Source organism: Sylvia atricapilla, chromosome Z (genome assembly GCF_009819655.1).
Source record: "Sylvia atricapilla isolate bSylAtr1 chromosome Z, bSylAtr1.pri, whole genome shotgun sequence".
NCBI classification, from domain to species: domain Eukaryota; kingdom Metazoa; phylum Chordata; class Aves; order Passeriformes; family Sylviidae; genus Sylvia; species Sylvia atricapilla.
The window spans coordinates 59,635,913-59,659,315 of NC_089174.1; the positions used below are offsets into that span (position 1 = coordinate 59,635,913).

Below are 23,403 nucleotides of genomic sequence, written 5' to 3' on the forward strand. Positions count from 1 at the left end.
TTGGTAAAGCACTGTACCTAAGAAAAGGCTGAACACCATCCTGGGTGTCTAGTATCCAGCCATAACCACAGTGAGAAGGAAAGAAAGTCACTGTACACTTGCAGATAAATTCTCAAAGATCTCTTTAGAGATCTAAATGATGGATGCATCTATCTAAATCTATAGATGCTGCTATATAGTTCTTGAAGAAATCCAGTATCTCTTCTAAAATGAAATTTCAATTTACGTCTTTGCACAAGGTCTTTATGTTATTTTGATCAGATGTTTCTTTTCAAAAGGATGTTCAGTGGTTTTATAAGGTTTTGGGGTTTTTTGCGGCTTCCTGGCCAGGGGGGTGATTTTCTGCTGTTCTAATTTCCTAATCACAAAATGGGAAAATTTAAATATTGCTCTTGTCAGAACTACTACAGAATTTCTGTGGGACTGGAAGCTAATCAATCATTAGAAATTCCTCAATAAAATCCAGACCTTTCTATATATTTCCCATATCACAAGCAATTTCATGTACTTTCAGTTTATAAATGCAAGCTTCATTCAATCTGAAACAGTAATATTCAATAAAATTTTCCCCTGATATGAATCAAAAATGTCCTACATGATTTTTGGTCCATATTTTACTGTCTTTGCTTCCAATTAAATGATCCGTGAATACTGGTAATTACACTGCCTTCCTTTGCCAAATCACTGAAGTATCAGTAAAGGGTCATCATTTAAACAGCTACAAATTAATCACAAAAGCCAACCTTTAACACATCCATACAGTGATTTGAATTCAGAATGTCCCCCTTATGCCTCTTCATTTTCCTTTTTTGAATTGTAGCTATTTTAGCTGTATAGCATCACAGGACATTAAGCGTGTTTCAGCTCATGCAACTGAATTAGTCATGATTTTAGAAATTGAAAACAAATGTTACAATACTGTAAATTAAAATATTTGAAGCAGTAACAGTTTCCTAATAGGCATGTCTATTTAATAGATATCTAGGTTTTCAGATTGAAAATGTAATAGTTCTTTCACTAACTGAAATGAAAATTCTAAGTTTGACAGCAACACCAGAAGAGGCAAACAAAAAGGTCAAGAAAGTTAATAACAAAAGTAGAAGTAATTTGTGAAATTATTCTTGATAGTGGCATTATCACGGTTAGCAGATGAAAGACAGGGATTTTTTTTTTTTTTTTTTTATGTTTCAGTGGCTTATTCGTGAGGATTCAAGCTATTTGGTTTCCCAGTAGTGTATCATACCGTATTAAGAAGGCTGTGTGATAGTAGAAGAGAAAGAGAAATGGGATAAAAAATTAGGATAGGATGGTTTATTTTATGTAATAAGCGATTGTAGTTTGGAGTTAGGAGGTATTGGGGGCAGGAAGGGCACATTTCAAAGAAGAATTAAGTTAAAATCTGCATAGCACTGGTTCCATTTTTATGTGGAAAGTCGAAAGAGTAGTTTGGTAGACATATAGCTCAATTATAATGGGCAGAACTAGAATATAATGAACACCTTAAAAGAGTAAAATATCTTGTTGTATAAAATGATCCAGAGACGTGTGTCAGGAGCCCAGTGAAGCCAAATGCCACCATAAATGTAGTGTGTCAACCCTTTCATTCTTACTATGAAATGAGTGTGTAATAATGTGTTTGGATCTATTTCATTATCTCCACAATTTCTGCATAAACTGGTAGACTAGGAAATATCTTGTCTGCTGGAGTATGCCAATAAATATTACTGTTTGAGCTTGCTCATGGACAAAATAAATATATAAATGATAATAAACTACATGAAAAGAAGAACTAAAAAATTTCTCACTGCAGCTAAAAATGCAAGCTTTTACTGTCTTATAAATGATAATAAACTACATGAAAAGAAGAACTAAAAATTTCTCACTGCAGCTAAAAATGCAAGCTTTTACTGTCTTGGGATTTTGCAGTTGTGGTCTGCAGGTACCAGTGACCTTTTTGATGTTCAATCTGAAAAATGGCATATCCAGTTATAAACGTCATGTTGGAACAGCAGTTTAATACATTACAGGAAAAAGAACCATATTCTAGGTTACTGGGAAAATCTGTACTGCCAAACGGTTATATTTCTCACTTGGCCCACACTTACTAAACTGATGAAAACTGAATGTGAAGAGTCATCATTGAAGGAATGGTTTAAAACTTGATATAAACCAATCTGACCTACAAATGTATGCTACTTATGTTGATCTCCATTACAAGAACTAAAAAATAACCCGAAGGAAATCATAATAGTGAGACAGCTTTTTGAGATTTTCTCCATTATTTTTAGCCATGTTAATGTCAACAGGTTTTTATTATACAAGGTAAATGAACTACTGTTTAGTTAGGATAGCCATCATTTTGTTTCTCTTTATTTTTTCTTCTCTACAACTCCCACTGATGAATATCACTGATAGGTAAATTTTCTTACTCAGAATACTGATTCTTGTCAGGGTGGCATCTAAGAAAGTTGAGATTGATGCATTTGGTCTGTTATCAGAAGTCCTCAGCTGTTTGAAAGGGATCTGCTCCTTGAAGGAGTAGCCCAAGGCAATAATATGTGATTAACAATATGTAAATTTGCCGTCTTAGAAAGAAGACTTACCTCATGTAAGATAAAATAGTTTTCTGTTCTGTGCTGCCTTCTGATTTCTTTATCAGGAAATTCAGTTTGCTGGTAATGGGCAAAGATTCTTAAGGTGTCATGCAAGAAATAAATGTTTGACCTTGCTTGTCGATTTCAGGATGGACTTACAATATTTAATATCTCTAGAAAATATAGAAGCTGTAAGAGTTTTGGCTTTTATGTAGTTGTACTCTAGAAGCTGGATCATAATTATTTTTATTTCTATTTATACTCAAAAAATTGCAGTTTGTGGGGTTCTTAATTTAGCTAATCTCAAAGTCTTGAGGGCTTATAAACTGTTGCCTACTATACTATGTACTTCATTTTCAGTCGCTAACTGAAAAAAGTTAGGTATTTAGAAAGCCTGAAACTATCATTCACTAGTATAATGGTCATGGTGTGATCCTGATCAGAAATTACATTTTACACTTTACCTTTACTTACATGTGGGCAAGTAATTGAAACAAAACTTTGTGAAGTTCAATCATACACATGGCTGCAAAAAGGTGCTCTGAGTTGATTCTGTACAGTTGGCATCCAAACAGTTGGATTTCCCCCAGCCTACAGCTAACACAGCTGTCTAGTCATTGGTCTACATTGCAAAGACTAACGGTATGTCCCAGCAAGTGAAAGAGCAAAGGACAGAAAAAAACTGTGTTAATAGAAGCCCCATCAGCAGAGTTTGGGAGATAGGTGGAAAGTTTACTAAAGCAAACTCTATCAAAGCAAAGCATGATAGAAATACGTAAGAGTAATTTTCTGTGAGATTACTGTTGGCCTGTGTTCTCTCCGTAATGAGAATAGCAACAACAGCATGTTTAATGACTTAGAAATCATGCTAGAAATGAAGCTTTATTTCTTAGAGGATTCATCATCTCCAGTAATTTCCATTTTTAAGAACATACATTTTGAGAACATGTTGCAAGGTGTTTTATTTCTCTTGTAGTCAAACCTGAAACTGTAAGATCCGAAGATCTCATATGAAAGCATTCTGTGTTTTCAATTGCTTGTAATGGATGTTTAAGGAATTCACTTATTTCAAGGCACCAACCTCTTTCATAAAAGCTGATGTTCATATTCAGAAACATGTGCTGTTTAAATCAGCATTACAGAACTTAAAACTTGAATGACATAAAAGTAACCACAGTGAATGAAACAGTCCATGTTTTCTCTCCCATGTTCATTTCTTTTAGTGCTGGAGTCGGCAGGACTGGCTGTTTCATTGTGATAGATGCCATGTTAGAGAGAATAAAGCACGAAAAGACTGTAGATATTTATGGCCACGTAACTCTAATGAGAGCACAGAGGAATTACATGGTTCAAACTGAGGACCAATACATCTTTATCCATGATGCGCTGCTGGAAGCAGTGACATGTGGAAATACCGAAGTGCCAGCCAGAAACCTGTATGCATATATCCAGAAGCTGACACAGATAGAAACAGGCGAGAATGTCACAGGAATGGAACTGGAATTTAAGGTACTGGGATTTTTTGTTGTGGGTAACCAAAACCAAATGGTCTAATATTAAAGCTGCTCTGATCTCCACCAGTTGTTTCCAGTAATCAAAAGATAAAAGACACCATTAGACTAAAATTTTAAATTAGGAAGATGGTTCTTTCTAAAAAGTACAATTCAGTTCTCCCAGTACAATGGGTGTCTGGACAAGAACCATCCAGTTGAGGGTGATTTAACCGTGCTGTTCCTTCATTGTTATTGTATCTTGAAATACGCGTTTGTGAAGTGGTTTAAAATTGGAATTTGTCCAAATACACTAATGGAGCAGACATTGTAGTGGTATAAGGTATTAAAGAAGCTTTCCAAATATTTGGGTAATGCTACAGAATATGAAAAGTAAGCATCTGAAGTTCAAATTACTCATTAATGGCTACTGAACAGAGATTATAAAACCTGATAGTGACACTTGTCTTTGTTATACTTGGCCTTATGTCTTTTAATTTGTTTTCAACAGCGTCTTGCTAGCTCTAAGGCTCACACTTCAAGATTTATCAGTGCCAATCTTCCATGTAATAAATTCAAAAATCGCCTTGTCAATATTATGCCATATGAATCCACCAGGGTATGCTTGCAGCCTATCCGAGGAGTAGAAGGCTCTGATTATATTAATGCCAGTTTCATTGATGGATACAGGTACAAATAGTGATGTGTTCTTATCTATACTGTTTAAAAGTTTTCAAAATTGTTTATGTAATTATGTTGAAAATAGCAAAACTTAGTACTGAAATCTAGTAAATTTTTTTACCTGTTCAGGGCATGTTCGATTGGATTTTTTTTTTAATTTTAATAAAGGGTTTATATTTTTTTACCCCATGTAATATAGATAAATGCTGTAAATTACATAGAATCTTAAACATTATATTTTTATCATTGTTTAAGCCAATGAGAGCTCTCAATATCCTTTACATGCTGGAAGTTAATGAGATTTTAAGCATGCTTATGATTAGGGCCCCTATTTCTTCACATTTATTCTGCTTAAAACAATGGATAGAAGTAAGATACAGGAGATATACTCTGTGTGTCAAGATGATAACCTAGGGTCTTGGAACACCAACTAAGGCTTGACCTTACTACCAAAAGCCTTTTGTGTGCAAACACTGGCACAGCACACTGGCATCTTTGTGAAAACATGGAAAACGTGCCCTCGACTGACTTAAAGCAGCTGGTTGAAAAAGGCATGAAAGGGAAATGGCATCTTTTGCCTATGTTTGCCATAGTTTAGGTGTGTCTGAGTATCGAAATCCACAGAGATGATTTTCTGAGCCTCAGTTCATAACTGAAAATAAACTTCATCTCCATTGTCACCCATAAAGGTCTTTCTGTTGCTTGAAAGAAGCAAGAGCAACACAAAGTGGTCATCATCTTATAAAGCTGTTGATCAGCCTTTTAATACTTGGATGGTAGCTTCCACTAGTGGAATATTAGGGCCTGGAAATTCATACTCCATTCCCAAATTTTCTTTCTGCCTTACTTCTGCTGGAGGCATCAGACTGTTGAAATGAAGTTAATAAAGAAACTGCTTGATGCTGTAATTCCTAAACTTAATAGATTGTTAGACAGTTATTTCTATAAAATGAACCAGCACAACTAAGTGTTTCTTAAGTGCTTTTTACAGCACACAAAATTGAGCAATTAGAGTTGCATTAAAATTTAAATAATAATGATAAAGTCATACATCATAATATTAACAGAGTAATTTTCCTCTCAAAGTTCTAAATATAAAAAGCCATAGTTTGATTAAACAATCATAATACGGTTTAATGTGCTTATTATTAATAGTATATACATTTTTCCTCCAGATAATGTTTTCATATAAGCAGAGAACATGAGTATAAATCCACTCTTTTGATTAAAATAATAATAATAATAATAAACTTTTTTTTTACATAGGCATCAGAAAGCTTACATAGCTACACAGGGTCCTTTAGCAGAAACAACTGAAGACTTCTGGAGAATGCTCTGGGAGCATAATTCTACAATTGTGGTCATGCTCACTAAGCTACGAGAAATGGGCAGAGTAAGTACTGCTGTAATACTCCTTTACTAAAATGTTGGTTACAGCAGCTCTTTTCATTAAAATATTTAATTGCTAAGAATATCTAAAATGAGAATTTTGCTTCCTTCTCCTTTTGAAACAGGAGTGGCCTTCCTGGTCACTAGGTATGAGTTTTTCCAATCTGTTGATGTGTTTCAATAGACAAAGTAGACATGTCATGTTTTTGTGGGACACACTGAGATTCAGCAAGTGGGTTTGTATGCTAATGTTCCAAGGTGTGCAGAGAGACCATTGCTGTCTACTGAAAAAGAAACATCTCTTATTTGGAAACTTCACTTTTGCAGCATCTCCTTGTAAAAATGCTAAAAGAAAGTGTGGTATTTTTTAGATCTGAATGTCTTCTGTGTGTTCTGTGCTGTAAATTAAAGTTTCAGTCCCCAGTTTACAGTTCTAAACTAATTTCATTTGTATTCTGTATATTGGAAAGAATGAAGCAGTCTCCTCGCTGGACAGGATTATGTCAAGAGAAAGCTGGCATCTGATAAGTGAAATCTGAGTTGTTTCTGAGAGAATAGAGATTATTCAGGACATGGCTAGTGGATGCAGAGATAGAGTAAGGCTGTGGGGACTTGCTCTAACAAGAAAAAAGGAAGAAAACTAAAGATGGTATCAAGATTTAAATTGAAATAAAAATTCACCATTGAAAACTAGATTAAGGATAGCTCTTGTTACTGATAGACAATAAAACTGAGCAGGAGTATAAGCAAGTTCAGATATGTAGCGACCAATGAGAAACCCTTTGCAATGAAGTACTAAAAATAATTTTTTACTCTACACCAACACAAGCAGCTCATGCTCCTATCACTATTGGCACTTTACATGAATATTATACTTAGCTGGGTAAAAAAATGGTTTATACCAGTTTATGGTAGTGCTCCCAAGTAATGGAAAATGTATTTTACTTTGTTATTTCATAGGAAAAATGCCACCAGTATTGGCCTGCAGAGCGCTCAGCCAGATATCAGTATTTTGTGGTAGATCCAATGGCAGAGTACAACATGCCACAGTATATTCTGAGGGAATTCAAGGTTACAGATGCAAGGGTAAGTCAACATGACATTACACTTGTTCCCATAAGTTTAAAAGAAAATGTCTATTTCTTTATTTTTCTATGTCCAGGATTTTTAAATTTTTTATTATTATTAAGAAATCCCTAAATAAAAAAGATATACTTTCTACAAGCAATAATAAAAAAGCAAATGAAGTTATTTTTAAATAAATGGGACCTTTCTGTAGGGATTATTGACTTCATTCAGATTTAGCATTTGAGCAGCACAGTTTTATAGTTCTGAACTATTTGTGCCAAAATACATTGGATTATTTGAGAACCGTATTTTCTCTTTTTCCTCATTTTCACCTTGATCATTATTTGGTACAATTTTTACCACAGAGGGTTGTTTTGTTGTTTTGCACCACCCTTGAGGCTGAGTGAGTATGAAGGTTAATACACTGAGATTTTAAGACTGCAGAGCAAATGACATTCATATGAAAAGCTGGACAAGCTTTGCACATTATAATTTGATTTTTCATATAGCACATTTTCAGCTTTATAGCATATCTGCAGAGTAGATACATGCAGCTGTGACCTTAGCATTCTCATTTTCATACTTCATTTCTTATCTCAATTCCTGAGTCCAAAACTGAGTACTCATATAAGATAAAACATACATAAACTTTTAATATATATTTGGCATTTCTCAGACTTGATTTCTAGCACTTCAGTCTTCATGGCAGGAAAACATACTGTCAGCCTCTGTTTCTCTATACACTGTGGAATAATACTTGTTCAAACAAAATAGAAGGATGTACTGTCCAGGAATAACATGAATGGAAAATCAGAGTTGCCTGTCAGTGTCTGAAATATTAGACTTCCTCATGGTTAGCTAGATTACTGCTTTTAATGTGAACTTCAAGTAAAATTGGATAGTATTGTTAGTATTGTATCAAGTCAGCATGTGAACCTTTTGTTTGGCAGATGAGATTTAGGTGTAGATTTTTTGTAAAAAAACTGTAGATACATTGGATCTGATTTTCATTTTATTTGAAATGTAGTAAAGATCATATGACTCATAGCTTCTCAAACGTATATGTGCTTAAGAAAAGTGGAGAACAGGCTCCTAGTATCAGTCTTTAAACACACTTGTAAGCAGAGACAGTCAAATCCAGTCAAAACCAACATGATAGTTTTAATTTATTTCCTATTAAAATCTGTCTCAAGTTGGAAGAGTTATTATGACATAGTTCACAAAGCTTTGACCACAAAATTAGTTATAACAGAAAAGTTATAGCTGTAATAAAAGTGTCTCCAAATATATTTTTTAAAAGTTCTTTCAAGACTTGGTTTTGAAGTAGGATATTTAAGTCTGCTTACCTACAGCTATCAAACCAGTAAAAAAGGATTGAATAATTACATAATTAAATTTGCCAGAACTTATTTTATTTTACAGTATATTAATAATGATATTAATATTAATGCTCTTTTAGAAAGCTTTAAGCACATTGAAAGTCCTGGTCTGTCATTTTACTATCATATGTGTTGCTTCCCAAATCTTAAACTCCTTTTTATCTTGATGGTCCAAATTTTGTTAAACTCCTTGATGAGATTACAGGACCATCCTAAATTTTGTAGTTATTCTGGAAAACTATTACTCCTTCCAAATTTACTGGAAGAAGTGGAAAATACTTACCAAAATGTATATTATAGTTTTCCTCTAGTTAGGCTTTTGTGGCTGTCACACAGTAATTGAGATAATTTGACTAAATTGTTACACTCAAAGAAGAGTAAATACTGGAGAGATTGCAAACATCCTCTCTCCTTCTCATCTCCAAATCCATCTGTACTGTTACAATAGCATCCATACTCTGGCAGTGCCAAGATTACCAGTTATTCCACAGAGACAAAAAATGAGGTGCTGCACCTGTGTAGGTGCCAGCAGCAAGTGTCTGGTGTGGAACTCTCTGTTATTTCTGAAGCTGAACTGTGAGTTGTCCTATGGTGAAATTGACCTCTGTAATGTCTCAAGTTATTGCTTCTGGCTACTTCGTACTCACTTTCTCTGGAAACTCAAGAGGTCAATATGTTAGGCCAGTTTTATTTAAGGCTATGCTGTTAGTGATGGCTATAAGAGAGTATTATAAATTCTAAAGCCTAATCAAAAGACAATTGAATATCTCCTGTGAGGAGGAAGAATAAATCCAAACGGTCAGTAACTAAACAGGATGATGCATTAAAAGCCCTCTGTGTCTCATAGGAATCTGAAAGTACTTATTTTGATAACTAACTGTACAAACTGTCACAGTATATGAAAGTAAAGATTTTAATAAAATTTGGCATTTGTATTTGGACTGCTGTTGGCAACAATCTCATTAAAAGAAATCAACACTCTTACAGAGGGAACTGTAAGAAATTGCAGATCAGTTCCCAATATGCTTTAGTATTATAGTCTAACACAGACTAGGTAATGTTACTTCTCTGCTCATTAAATAACATTAAAAAATAGAGATTATTGTCATTTTACAGACTTGTGTTGGAATATTGAGTTACTGAAATAATGAAATATACTATTACAGTTGATATATACACACTGAAAAAGAAGATCCCGTTAGATCTATTTATGACAGAGAAACGTGTCAAATTTCCAGTGACAGACTGGACTTGAGTAAAGTACTGTATTTCTTACTTTTTCTACCTGGAAAAAGTTACTGTTATTTAGTCTAAGTCATACCACGGTCAGAAATTGCTGAAGAGTTTCTATCTCTATAACAACATGTTGCTAGTAAGTCAGATTTCAGCTTTTCTTTCCTTACTTTAGAAGAATGGAAGGTTATTTTGAAGGGCATCAACCTGTACTTGTGTCTTCTTGATAAATTTGTATCATGTGTCTAAGGCTATCTGGAGGATGCAATTTCATTATTTGTTTTTTTGGAGGAAAATGGAATTACAGAGACCATTATCAGAGATGTTTATGTTAACAAAATACCGTTTTGGAAGTAAACATTTAGTTCTTTGTTTTGATGCCCACAAGAAATCAAATTGGGTTGACATTTTTAAACATAACATATTTGTTTAAGTAGAGAAAAGTGTTTCAGAGATACAGACTACTAAATTGTTACAGTGGTCTAGTGGAAGTGGACAATATGGGTGTCCTCTCATGAGGTAGTTGCTGGTACACACAACATTTTTTTTTCTATTTTCCTCACTCATCTGAGACACAGGGGGGAAAATCCCACAGAATCAGAGAAAATAAAAACACAAAGTATTGGGGTTTCCTTTGATTATATTTAAAATAACTTTTATATTATTTCAAAGGTCTGTAACAACTGAAAGCTTGTAGTCCAGGGAAAAAGAGAGAAAGATTGTTCTTGCCTCCGGCATAACTTGCTGCTTTTTGAGGGGAACCTCCAGTGATAATTTCAATTTTTCATTACTTTTACTTAAAAGAAATTTCAATTTTTCATGAGTTTCACTTAATAGAAGACCATATTGATGACATGACAGGGTGGGTGCTTAGGCAACATGATTCTAGAGACACAGTTTAACATCAGTAGCACATATTGCCATGATTTTGAACATTTCAGCTGTGCAGATTGAGTATCAAAGCCATCAATGTCTGAAAATGCAGAAAAAATTTGCTTTATCCATTTGTATTGCACTTTTTTTCTATGTCTTGACTTTTTTTTTCCCATTAAATAGGCATACAGCATAAGTTGGCATTTAGTAATTTCAGTGGCTTCATTATAAAATAACTATGATGCTGTGTTCTGCACTTCAGAGAAATGCTTTTAGTATTCCTAACCATGGGGATTGTAGAGCTTCAGATAGCTCATTTTGAGAAAGGAAGCTCTTCCTCTCAATTTTAAATAACTCCAAGCTGTTAATGAATTAAATGAACCCTTTTTTCAAGGGAAATTTGTTGAACAACTGGCTTGTTTAACCATCTTCTTCCAGGACAAATGTTCACCTCATAGAAAACAGCTAACTATTAAAGATAAGATTTGCAAGGAGGGCAATGACTAAACAAGTCTTATCAGTAAGGATATTCCTGCTGTGAAGTAGCTGAGCATATCTCAGAAACAGAAAGTCAGATTAGATGACCTTATTCTACCTGATCTGTATATAAAGGCATTTGTAGTCCACATGATTCAAAACATAACATACCAAAAGAGTCACATACCCTGGGGGTTGGGGGGTGTTGTTATGCCTTAAGGCACACTCTTTACACCATCAGAATGCCAGACAATTCTCCTATGCAGTATGGAAGAGAATCCATGCAATATTGTTAATGAAATTAACAATAATGCTTTTGGGTCAATACAAAATCTTCAGACAGTAGCACTGCAGTTGAAAGAGGTTCCATAAATGTGATCTTAGCCAATCCCCAGCTCCTCTCAACATCCATACTTTGTGATTGTCTTTATGATCATTGGCTGACCAACTTTAAGCCACAGCAACATGCTTTTGTGATGCATTATTTGTGTCTTCTGTTAAAGGATGGTCAGTCACGAACAGTGAGGCAGTTCCAGTTCACTGACTGGCCAGAACAAGGAGTGCCAAAGTCTGGAGAAGGATTTATTGACTTCATAGGCCAAGTGCATAAAACAAAAGAGCAATTTGGTCAGGATGGACCAATTTCTGTTCACTGCAGGTAAGTAAACAAAGCTTAAAAACAAGTTATATGCAGATTTGGGTTTTTTCCAAAGCTGATTACTGATTGTGGTGAACATATATATTTAAACAACATTTCAGAGCTGAACTATCATCAAATGTAATCAAATAGAGGATCTAAAAAGGAAGACAATGAACTGCTTTAATGAAATGGGAACTGTTCTTTGATATTCCATTTATACAGAAATATTTCTTCAGAAATATGTGGAAACACATGATTTTTTTATTTTTAAATGCCTCTAATGCAGTGTAAAAGCAGTCTGGTCAGTACTCACGCAGAAGGCACAGGAAGAGCCTTATCACAGGCTGCTACATCTAATATTTTTTCTACTAGAAACTGAAAGTGAGGCTTTTATTTTGGTGGGAATTATTAGCTGCAAACAAGCTAGTTACACATCAGTGGCACATTAGTAGCAATCAAGATGAGGCAAAAATAAAGGTAGCTATCTCAAGGAAGGATTGGAATGGAGTAGAAAATGGTGTTTAGAAATTTTGCCTGTCAAAGAAATAATTGAGGTTTGAGTTGATGAGTTCTAACTTCAGAACTTAGTGCTCATTTTTGATGTGATGACTTCCCTCAATTCCTTTGCAGTTGATATGCAGATGAAAACAGCTTGCACAGTGGTTATGAATAATCCAGCATGGGCTTTTTAATATTCTTATTTATTTATTTATTTTCTCTACGGTATTCTAGAGTCTACAGCAGATGGCCAAAAATGATACCTTTATCTTTTATCTCTTATTTAATAAATTGTTTTCTCTAAATTCCATTTGGATTTTAGATACTCATTTTTGTAATATTAAATTATTTTTGTAGATTAAATATTACTATTTATATAACAGAGATGCAAAATACTCACACAAGTTGCAAATCCTTACTGCAAGCCAAGTAGTGCCCCAATACCATCATGAAGAAAAATGAATGAATTTACTAGAGCCTAGTAAACAGAGGGAGAGAAATTATCATTTTTCCAAAGTCAGGAGTTGAATTTGTTGAATAAGTTGAATTTTTTATGATCTAATCTGAAAGACAGACAAAATAAATGTATTGGAATACTTGAAACCTGCTTTTCTTGTGTGCATAAAAGTTTTTATGGCCTGCTGAGGAGAATAGCATTGCAGAGCACGGGTTGGGATTCATTACACAAGGGATATAAAGGACAACCCAGATAAGAATAAGCCTTACTCTTCAACATTAATGAGTTTTGAGAGGACAGGCATAATGAGAAGTATTTATGCCTTTATGCAGATAAGAGAGCAAAGTGATATTATTCTTCTAGGTTCTTTGTACCGTGCAGACTTGTCCACTTGTGACAACAGTGAATACTGCTTACAGTACATTATTTATCCCTCCCAAATGGATATAATCTTTCATGGTAGAATTGTGGATTTCTGCCATTGACTTTGCTAGAAACAAAGTCAAATCCAGTGTAACTAATAATGGCTTGGTTTTAAAATGTCTTTATCGGTTTTGTAATGACAATTTAGGGATTGGTATTGCTAATCATCTTTGCCAGTGTAGTCAACTTACATGAATATGAAGTGTTCCTAGCAAATAAGTACGTTTGTTTCTTTCAGGAAGCACAAAATCCTGGATACCTGCACTTGCCTAATCTCTGAGGAATTACTGAAATAATGCTTCCAATTTGTACCATGATGAACTCTACAGTGAATTAAAACTCCCCTAGTGTCACTTCCTTTGGGTCTCCTTCACACTCTACACAATTTTCACAAGCTTGCTTTCTCTGTTACACAGTAAACTCCCACAACCCACAATTCTAAATTTTCTCATTTTCTCTTTCCCTAGCATTTTTACAAATAGGTCAATGTGTTTAATTAAAAAATATCTAACCTCATGAGGCAGATATTTAAAACTACTTAAGAGAGCAAAGGACTGTTCATCTTGGAGGAAAATTTTCTCTTCTACCCATATTAGATATTTATAGTCTTTTTATTCCAGCTTTTAGCTCAAGAGTGGGGGCCATTCCCAGAATGCATTCAAGATGAATTTGTAGTAAAAAAATCTTCTCTCTTACAAAATATCAATACATCCACATAGTTCATTAAAGCATATTTACTTTAGTTTCTAGTCTAAATTATAAATCATTGTGAATCATAATGCATCATGAAGGATTTCTTTAACTTTACTCTAGACATCATAAGCGTTTTTGGATGGTAGTGATTTCAGCGTTAAAGTATGCTTGCCATTTTAAGGGGACCAGGATCAATTTCCTACTGGCTTTTCTCAAGACATTATACCTGATGACCAGTTAGGATTTGCAGGCAGTGAGATCTTTTCATATTAGTGTCTTTTCCTCATTAAGTAGTGTCTCCAGATACTTTCTGATTTTTTAAGTATGCAAGACAAAAAAAAATTTCTTCTTTTTGCTGGAGATTTCTGAGGTTTGGGGGTTTTTTTTAAGTAACAGAGATTTGTCTAATGTATGAGACCAGAAATCCTCAAAGATGTAGGTTTTTGGGGGGGGATATTGTGGAGTTTTTTGTTTTGTTTTTGGTGTTGGTTGGTTGGGGTTTTTTTGTTTTGGTGTATTTTTTATATTTAAATGGCAGAGCAGGGAATAAAGATAATGTAAAATAGTAATCTGCCTTCATTCTAGTAGTCATTTTCTGGGTTACTTAGTTTAGATCACACTGTCATCAGGTCTGTTAATTTCAAACTCATTCCAATGCAGGTTCCAGAATATTTTTGAATTACTATCCATCTAATTTGCTTCGCCAGGTACCTTACACTACAATTGCCTTAGATGTCCAGAATTGGTGTTATCCCATATGGGTAAATCATCACTGACAACATGATACTTTGTCAAGTGGTGTGTGGGTTGTCCTTTGGCTTCAGCAATCTGAAGGCACACAGCCCATGCAAAATTTTTAAATCCAGCTGCATATGTCTAATAGCCCTAGAAGTGTACTGACCTAGACCAAACACTAAAATGCCATCATACTGTTTGAACATTCAATTTCTTCATGGGTTTCATGAATTTGCGGGATTTCTGTCATAGTTCATATAAACATTTGAGAGTTCTTCAGGATGACCCTGTTCATGCTGTTCTATTCATCTGTCTGGTGAATAGGTCTCATAAATATTTAGCTTTTCAAGGTTACCTGGTTGGGGAAAACTTGTAAAATTATTAGCATCAACAGTGAGAAGACAAGGTGCTTAGTTTCCACTCATAGAAGTTCAGACTCAGAAAATCTTTTCTTCTGTGTAGTTACTTCTCTCTTTTGCAAAGGATAATCCTCATGGATAAGTGGTTGTTTAATTTTAAAAGCTGACAGCTATTGGCTCTATTGATGGCAAGAATTTCCATCACATCTTGAGGGTTAAAGCTACTAGCAGAAACCCAGGACAGAACAGAGAGCAAATAGACCATATATACTCAAAGAACTAAGACTAATTTTTAAGACTAATGTAGACAAACATGGTAAATGCATATCAGCACTAGAAAGCAAAGATTCAGACTGCCAGACTTGAATAATACCTGAAATTAGATTTTTCTCTGTCCATTATTTGAATTGGAGTATGTATGAACAAGTTCAATATTAAATCAACTTCCATACTTCTAACTCAAAGTAGAAGGTAAAATAACACAGTGACGATATACAAAACAGGATATATACATGATGAACTAAAGTCAAGCAAGCAGTAAAATGCATTTTGCCTTCATTTTCTCTTGTCAGTTCCAGTGTATGTTATTGGCAATAAATGTTACCATTTGCCTTCACCATGCACTGATTACTATGTATATGGATGAACAAATCAGGTCACTTTGCAAGAAAGACTGGAGAGTCAGGATGTCCTCAGTGGATGTAAAGTTTGCATTCAAAAGAATAACTGCACTCAAGCTAAGTGGTAATTTGCTGTGGAATTTTGCTTAGTGAGCATTTCCCTATATAGAAATTTGTACACATATGGTGTGTTGTAACCACAAAGAATTTGTCAGCCAATTCTTTCAGCATTAACTGTCAATTAACATTTGTTTTTTCCTTTTATTTTATCTTCATTCTCTTCAATAGTGCGGGTGTTGGAAGGACTGGAGTATTCATAACCCTGAGCATTGTGTTAGAAAGAATGAGATATGAAGGTGTTGTAGACATCTTCCAGACTGTCAAAATGTTAAGGACACAGCGGCCAGCCATGGTACAGACAGAGGTGAGCAAAACAGTATCCCTAGGCAGTGGTGGTGGAAAAGAAGTGGTATTTATGCAAGCAAAAAAATGCAGATATAAAGACTGTATAAAGCATGCTTACTGGTATATCTAAAGTCGTATATTGGCCCTGTGACTACAGAGTAAAATCTGTTATAAAGGTATTGCAAGGAGTATTTCCTGTTATTGCAGTAGTTACTGCAAGATGAGGAAGAAAAAAAATCATTTCAATAGTGGATCCTAAATTATAGTAGTTGAGAAAATCCATTTGTGAAGCATCACACATTTTTATTTGATCCCTGTTCCAAGGCAGAAATGTGTGGTAGTAAAGAAGCAAGCAAATTGTTTTTGCAGGTGGATCCACTGATCCTGAAAGCAAGGTCTTGGTTATGTCTTCAGACTGACACTTTATTATTTTCATGTTTTTCTTAACTTTGTGTCACCAAGCAAGTGGCTCTTTGGCCTGAAAATCATAATGGTAAATTCAGCATTCAGGATAACTATAGTATTATAATAGTAGTGAAATAATTTCTATGCTAGTAACTGTGGCATAGAGAAATAAAGAAAGGCTAAGGAAAGGGTATAAACCAGTCACCTGGGCCTGTATGCTTGTAACTCTGTCATGTCATAAAGAATGCTTAAACAATATCATTTAATGTTGTGCTTAATATTTGCCTTAATTTCTGAACAGAAGACGTGGACTAAGTCAGAGCCTATAGGTTAGGAGAACCAACAAGAAGGGCAAAAGAAGGGAAACATTTTAGATCACACATTTATTTAGTATAAATTGATTGACACCGGCCTCTAAATTAGGTCTGTGAAATTTAAAATCATTCCTATTTTCCACAAGGATATTAAACTTGTTCAGTGGAAGCTGGGTAGTTTTACTTTTAAGAAGACAACTTCATAAAAACTTATATGAAAAATACAGATATTTATTTTTAATCTTGTCAGTTAGCCAAGTAAATCACTGTGACCATACTGAAGAGTTAATTCCATTTCTTTTCCATTACCATAATAATTCTGGATAAGCAAAATGAAAAATGACTGCTTTCTGTCATTTTGGCTCCAAGAAATAATATAGTATACAGAAAACTGCTTCTTTGAGCCTACCTGACAAATGCAGGGTTCAGTTTTGCAATATATGCTCCCTCCCCCTGCTTTGACTTTTTTCTGTATGCTACCCTTCATCCCCACGGCCTAAAGCCGAAGTGTTGTGTACACATTTCTTCCAGGATTCTTTGGCAAACAAATCTTTCATTGAGTGTTTTAAACTGGCAGGAAATCTAATCCTTACTAAACAAAGCACTTCCATGTGGGCCACACATATACTTAAAATTCAGGCATATGTATAATGTATTCTGCCACTGTTCTAACTATTACAGCTGCAGAAATGAACTAATAGGAAACACACCACCTCAGTGAAGCAAGTATGTGATTAGTTTTCTGGTCTCCAAAAGAATTTTAATTGTGATTTTACCAACTGCATCCTGTGCAGTTACCACATAACACTATCAGAAAAAAACCCCAGACTTTCCTGGTATTTTTGAGCAATTTTTTTTTTTTTTTTTTTTTTTTTCACTTTTTAACATTTAAGCCAAGAGAGGCAGTTGGAAATAAGTACACAGATGTACCAGTTTAGTGTCATTGTGTAACATAACAAATGTTCATAAGAACTGCTTTGTGGAGGTGAGAATAGCACAAAATGACAAATGTTGAATTCATCAGAGGTATAAGCAAATTTCTCACCATGCTAAGCTTCTTTCTCCTTCCAGGTTTAGGTTGAAATGAAGTCTGTTTTATGTGAGTAAGGTCCTTTAGCTTCATATTTCTCTTTTAGGCCCTTTTCTTGCCACAGGCCAAGGTATCTTCAAACCTCCATCAAAGCCTTTATTACTGTAAGGCTGGCATTCCCTTGCTTTCTTAACATGACTTTTAAACTAACAGTTTTCCATACAGCATTCCATATTAGGGCTATGATGGACCTTTTTACTTAGTGTGTTGTATTAGCTGTAGAATTCACTATATATTTTGCTACTTATTTTCAAATACATGGGGGGAAATCATCCTAGCATGTTCATATCAGAAGAGAGCTTCGTGCTAATATTGTTTTAATCCAGAATAACAGACTGTCAGTAGTGGGTCTGGACAAAAAGAAGCTTCATTCTGTGGAAAATGTAGTTGCATTAAATGAGTGTCTATCTTCATCTGTTTTAACTCAGAATGGTTTTCTGTTGATGTCAGCAAGTGAATATTGCTGAACTGCAGATGCCTCTGCCATATATTTGTTTGTAGCTACAAAATATTCACTATTATTTGGAAGAAACTAGAAACAAACCAACAAGCTGACTTCTTTATGCATTTTTTTTTCTATTTTTCTTTCTCTAGGATCAATACCAGTTCTGCTATCGAGCCGCACTGGAGTATCTGGGCAGCTTTGATCACTATGCAACATAAAAACCCATTGTGGATTTTTATTGCAGGCCCTTTAAGATCCAGAGAGCCGCTTCTGAGCCATATGATGTGCTTTAGAAGTACTTCTTAACTCTTAGCTAAGGAGCAATTTTTGGGGATATATAAAATAAAAAATAATTAAAAAAAAACAACAAAACAAATGAACAAAAATATTGGGGATATATAAAACAGAAAAAAAAACAACAACAAAAAAATACCCCACCCAACAAGAAGTGTTCCATGTGGACCAAGAATTCACAGTTTAATAACCTAACCATAATAAAAGAATTCTGACCACTGAGGCGTCTGAAGGATATCATTTACAGATACCTCAAGGGTTCGACATTGGTTGAAGTAAAAGGGAAGAGGAAATAAATCAGAAAAAGTAATCATCTTATTCAGGATTACGTGCTTTGCAAAGAGGAGTTTTGAGAACTGCAGTTCAGTGCAAGATGTTTGTTGCAAGGTGGGGTTCTGGCTTCTCAAACAAAGCGGACTCTTTACTTCAACATGACCCTTTCCCATCTTACTGCTCATCATAACACTTTAGGGAAAATGTGGGAATGTTTAAAAAGAAAGTCCTTGATTTAGTTTTTTAGTATTGTAAAGATACTGCTGACCTGTGCTTCATTTTTAACTGTGTAAACTTTTTCCTTTTTTTAACAAGAGTTTATCATTCAATGAAGTGAATTAAAGAAAAGGTTGCATAACTGTTAATATTTTTGTTCAAAAATGTAGATTTTTTTTTAAGCTGTAGAACTGTTATCTGTAATATTGTGCTGTAGAAATGTTAGATACTTTGAAAATTTGCACATTTTTGTGCAGTCCTACAGTACCACAGTCTTGTTAGATATTAATTTTGTAGTTTTATTTGGGTTTTTTCCTTTAAAAAATTACTCATTGTTATCAGTTAAATCAAAATGGGGCTTTTTGGTTTCTTTTGGAATCAACAGGGAGGCGCAAAGTATAAAGATGCTGCTAGCACATACACACACACACGCACACATAGGCACATGCACACTCACACCCTCTCTCTTTTATATATATATATATATATATATGTATTACTGTCTACCCTTTTCTGACTCTGTATAGTTGCAAATAATACAGATGGATTCAGATACAGATTCACACACATGCACATAACCATATCAATCCTTATGTACCTGGATTTGTCAAAGCATTGGGGAAGTTTTTCCGCATACTGCAATTGTATCAAACTACAATTTGATCATCTCTGCATTTTTAAGGTTCACAAAGTTCTGTTTCAAAGGGAAGTGAGGAATGCACATCATTGATATTTGAATGCCATCTCTATCCCAAATAATACTTCTATCCACATTTCCACTTGAACACACACACACATGCACACATACAGAGCACACACATGCACACACGCACACGGAGTATGTGATTTAGGCTTCAAGTGAAGTTCAATATTTGTAACACTATAGTGCAATAAGAAATCATATTATTAAATGTAGGAGGTGTGCATGTGGGAAAGGTCAGTGCATATCCCTTTAGGAGGGGAGAATGTTGTAATATACTAGGTATTAAGATGTTTTAAAATTGTATTCAATAGTATATTGTCTATAGTGTGCGCTATATAATTTACATTTATCGTATGTAACAGGGCAAAGCCAAACACACATTGCTCTGTGAAAACGTTTTGTGGCATACAGCATTGTTTGGGGATGCTGGGGTTTATTTTAATTTTACATTTAGAGTGCCTTATATTTGATGCCTGTTTTGAATAGTATTTCTTTAAGTTAGCCTTCATTTGTATTTAGTTTAGTTTGTTTCTATCTCTGTTGTTCTTTTCAAACACTTTAATACATGTACAAAACAATTTTGAAAAATATGCATTTCCAGTTTCTAATTAAGTATGGATGGTAATAAATGATAACCCAAAACACATAGGTAGTCAAGGCCCTTTGTCTTTCCATATTTCTAATAACAGAATAGCCCACAAATTGGAAATCTATTTCTGGCTGGCTTTTCAAACCTACTTTGTCACTGGTTATAGTGTTATCTGTCATTGCCAAGATGTAGCAGCACAGTAGCAGTAGTTGACATCAGCAGTGCTTATGCATCTTCTTCTTCTTCTTTTTTTTTTTTTTTTTTTTTTTTTTTTTTTTTTTCTTTTTTTTTTTTTTTTTTTTTTTTTCTTTTTTCCCTTCAAATTTATTTTGGTCCAAGTCCTGCTCATTCACTTGTGTCAAAAGATTGCTAAAGTTTTGCTTTCAGTGGGAAGGTTCATGTATGGCTAGCAAGACTGAGCCCACATGACATATTGGAGATTGACAGATTTTATTCCAGGAAAAAGGAAAATTCTCTAAACAGCACAAAGTACTTTTTGAGACTCTAGAATGCCATTTACATTCACTTTGGTCACCGTGTGTTCTGCCATTGTCAGTACATCAGCGTCAAAGAATGCTTTCTTTGTGGTTTCAGATAGGAGCATTGCTGTGGCTTCTCAATGAGGTTTCAACATTTTTTGTTCTTCTTCCAATTTTCCCACTCCTATGAGAAAAAAATAATACGAAAGACCAAACTCCAGCAGTTGTATTTGAGCACTTTTGTAATGGAAAAAACCCAAACCAAAAAAAATCAAAACAGAAGAATAAATATATATATATATATATATATGGAATAGAAGAATTATAGAAGGCTACCTCAGAATGAGATTCTCTAACTTACATCTGAACCAGAGGAGAATATGCACTATGCTTCTTTCTCTTCTTCTTTCTTGATTTATACATTGAAATAGTTATTGAAGTGCCAAGTTATGTAGTGTGGTCATGTTCTTCAACTCAAATACAAGAAATCAGAAGTACAAAACAAAGTGTCATTTTGAAAACGTAGACTAAGGAAGGTTCCTGCCCACTGGATCTGTACAAAGATCAGTGCATTTTCCCTAGCAGACTGTCTTGCAAGCTCCAACGAAAATTAGGGAGTAAAAGAAATACAAAAAAGGAGAGCCAATTTGTGAGAAAAACTGTTGTACAACTAAATACTCCTTTCAGGCTTTATGTTTCTTATGATAGCTCTTAGCATCATTGATGTGCATTCCACTTTCTGTATTCTAATATATGCATTATACAATTAATTTAAATTATGAGCATCTTTGTCTACATCCATCATACATTTCCAAGCTTAAAATTGATTTCATCAGCATAACCAGTACGGTGCTATTATTTACGTTTGTATGTGTAGTTATGTCTAATTTTCCAATTAGTTGCAATGGGAAAAAAACCCACAAAATATATAAAAATTATTTATACAGAAGTTTAATTTAGCTCTTTTTTAAAATGTTATTTGAGTGGTTAGATAGTGGAGAAGATGGCTGGGGGAAGGAGTGACCCTCTTAAGGAGATTTGCACTTTCTATATATACCTTTGTACTATGCACTGCCCTATTGATTCTACACCCAATAATAACTTGAACCCATCTGTAAGAAATTGCTTACAAAATCCACTTGTATGTATTTAAAAGACACAGAACATGTAAAAAGGAAAAAAAAAGCAACTGCTTTTTTTTCCTTTTATTCTTTCCCATTTTTCTTTATGTTGCTTTTTCTTTTTTTTTCTTTTTCCTTTTGTTTTTTTTTTTTTTTTTTTTTTTTCTTGGTGCCCTGATACTCCACAGATATCAGAAGGCTACAGGTCTCATTATAACCATCCGTTATGTGGCTTTGCCATTCAAGCTTGGAGTGTCTTTACAAAGATAATAAAAACTTGTGTTCTTTGCTCTTGTTTTGGATGCATAGACTGAAAAACTTTAAAAAATTATCTTGTAAAATGGCTTGTTAAAAAAGATACAATTACCTCTAATTAGTAGTACGCGTAAATGTTTTACAGAATGAAAGGCGTGCTTTTTATTTTCTTACTTCGTTACATTGGTGGCAAAAGAAAGTCTGTATGAAAATCAGTTCTTTGCTGACACAAGTTCCATTTGTTACAGATGAATTCTAATAAAATGTCAGTGTTATGCAGCCCTGGTCTTCTTTCTTAAGCAGTACTTTTGAAATCAAAACTTGTTTGGTCCCTCTTGGTGATAAAGGAGTTTAATTGGAACTCCAAAGCAGTCATTAATCTTCTTAACTAGCTGCTGGACAGTGGAAAATGCATTCTTAGGTTAGCAAATATATATCATCTTCAGCAGCAAGCTTAGAGCCAGCATATGCAAACCCTTTGGCATAAATTCTCATAGCTTCCTGAGCTTAATTGAAATTATCACACTTTACATGCTTTTGGAGTTCCCCTTTGTGCTTTAGAAATGTATAACTACACTGAGAAAATAGATTTCTCTACATTCATAGATGGAACTCAAAGAGGGCAAAATATACACACATCTGAATTGTGACTTTCTAATTCCAGCAGATTTGGCAGCTTCTGGGGTAAATCCAAAGTCACTTGTCAGAATTCAGTTACTGAAATTGTGGCAAGCTGACATGACTTTTGACTGATTTCTGTTATGCACTGTATATGCAGTGAGTGCAAATGTGAGTCTGTGAGGCTAGTATCCAAATACTATGATAGAGTTTTTAAAAACACTGGAAGAGTTTTAGATGAATAAACATACCAGGTATATTGAGGCAAGCTACAAGAGGCATGGCATAGCAATCTACTCAAAGAAAACAAGTCTTGCTCTGTCTGCTTGTTTTGAAAGAAGGCAGGTTCTGTCTCCAAGATTACTTTGTAAGGAAATACAGTCTGTTAGCAATTAGTATTAAGTACATGTTAATAAAGCATTCTCTGTGCTGGAAGGATGTGCAAGACATTAATATTAGGGTGATTTCTAAGAACCTGTATTGTTCTTGGCCTAATTTCCACTTTATAGTGTAAATGTGAAGCCTTGGTATCCTTACAGAGGCTCATTAATGTTTTTCCACTGACTTCTGTGGATTTTGCAATTACT

General features: G+C 34.4%; 1 protein-coding gene across 1 annotated transcript in view; it reads left to right on the forward strand.

The window, feature by feature from the left end:
• Positions 1-22,477, forward strand: part of PTPRD (protein tyrosine phosphatase receptor type D) — a 282,751-nt gene extending 260,274 nt beyond the window's left edge. The window contains exons 29-35 of the mRNA XM_066339280.1: positions 3,818-4,103; positions 4,596-4,774; positions 6,032-6,158; positions 7,115-7,240; positions 11,688-11,842; positions 15,898-16,033; positions 18,418-22,477. Coding sequence (XP_066195377.1) covers positions 3,818-4,103; positions 4,596-4,774; positions 6,032-6,158; positions 7,115-7,240; positions 11,688-11,842; positions 15,898-16,033; positions 18,418-18,486 — 1,078 coding nt within the window. The 3' untranslated portion in view covers positions 18,487-22,477. The remainder of the gene's footprint in view (positions 1-3,817; positions 4,104-4,595; positions 4,775-6,031; positions 6,159-7,114; positions 7,241-11,687; positions 11,843-15,897; positions 16,034-18,417) is intronic.
• The last annotated feature ends 926 nt before the right edge of the window (positions 22,478-23,403 follow it).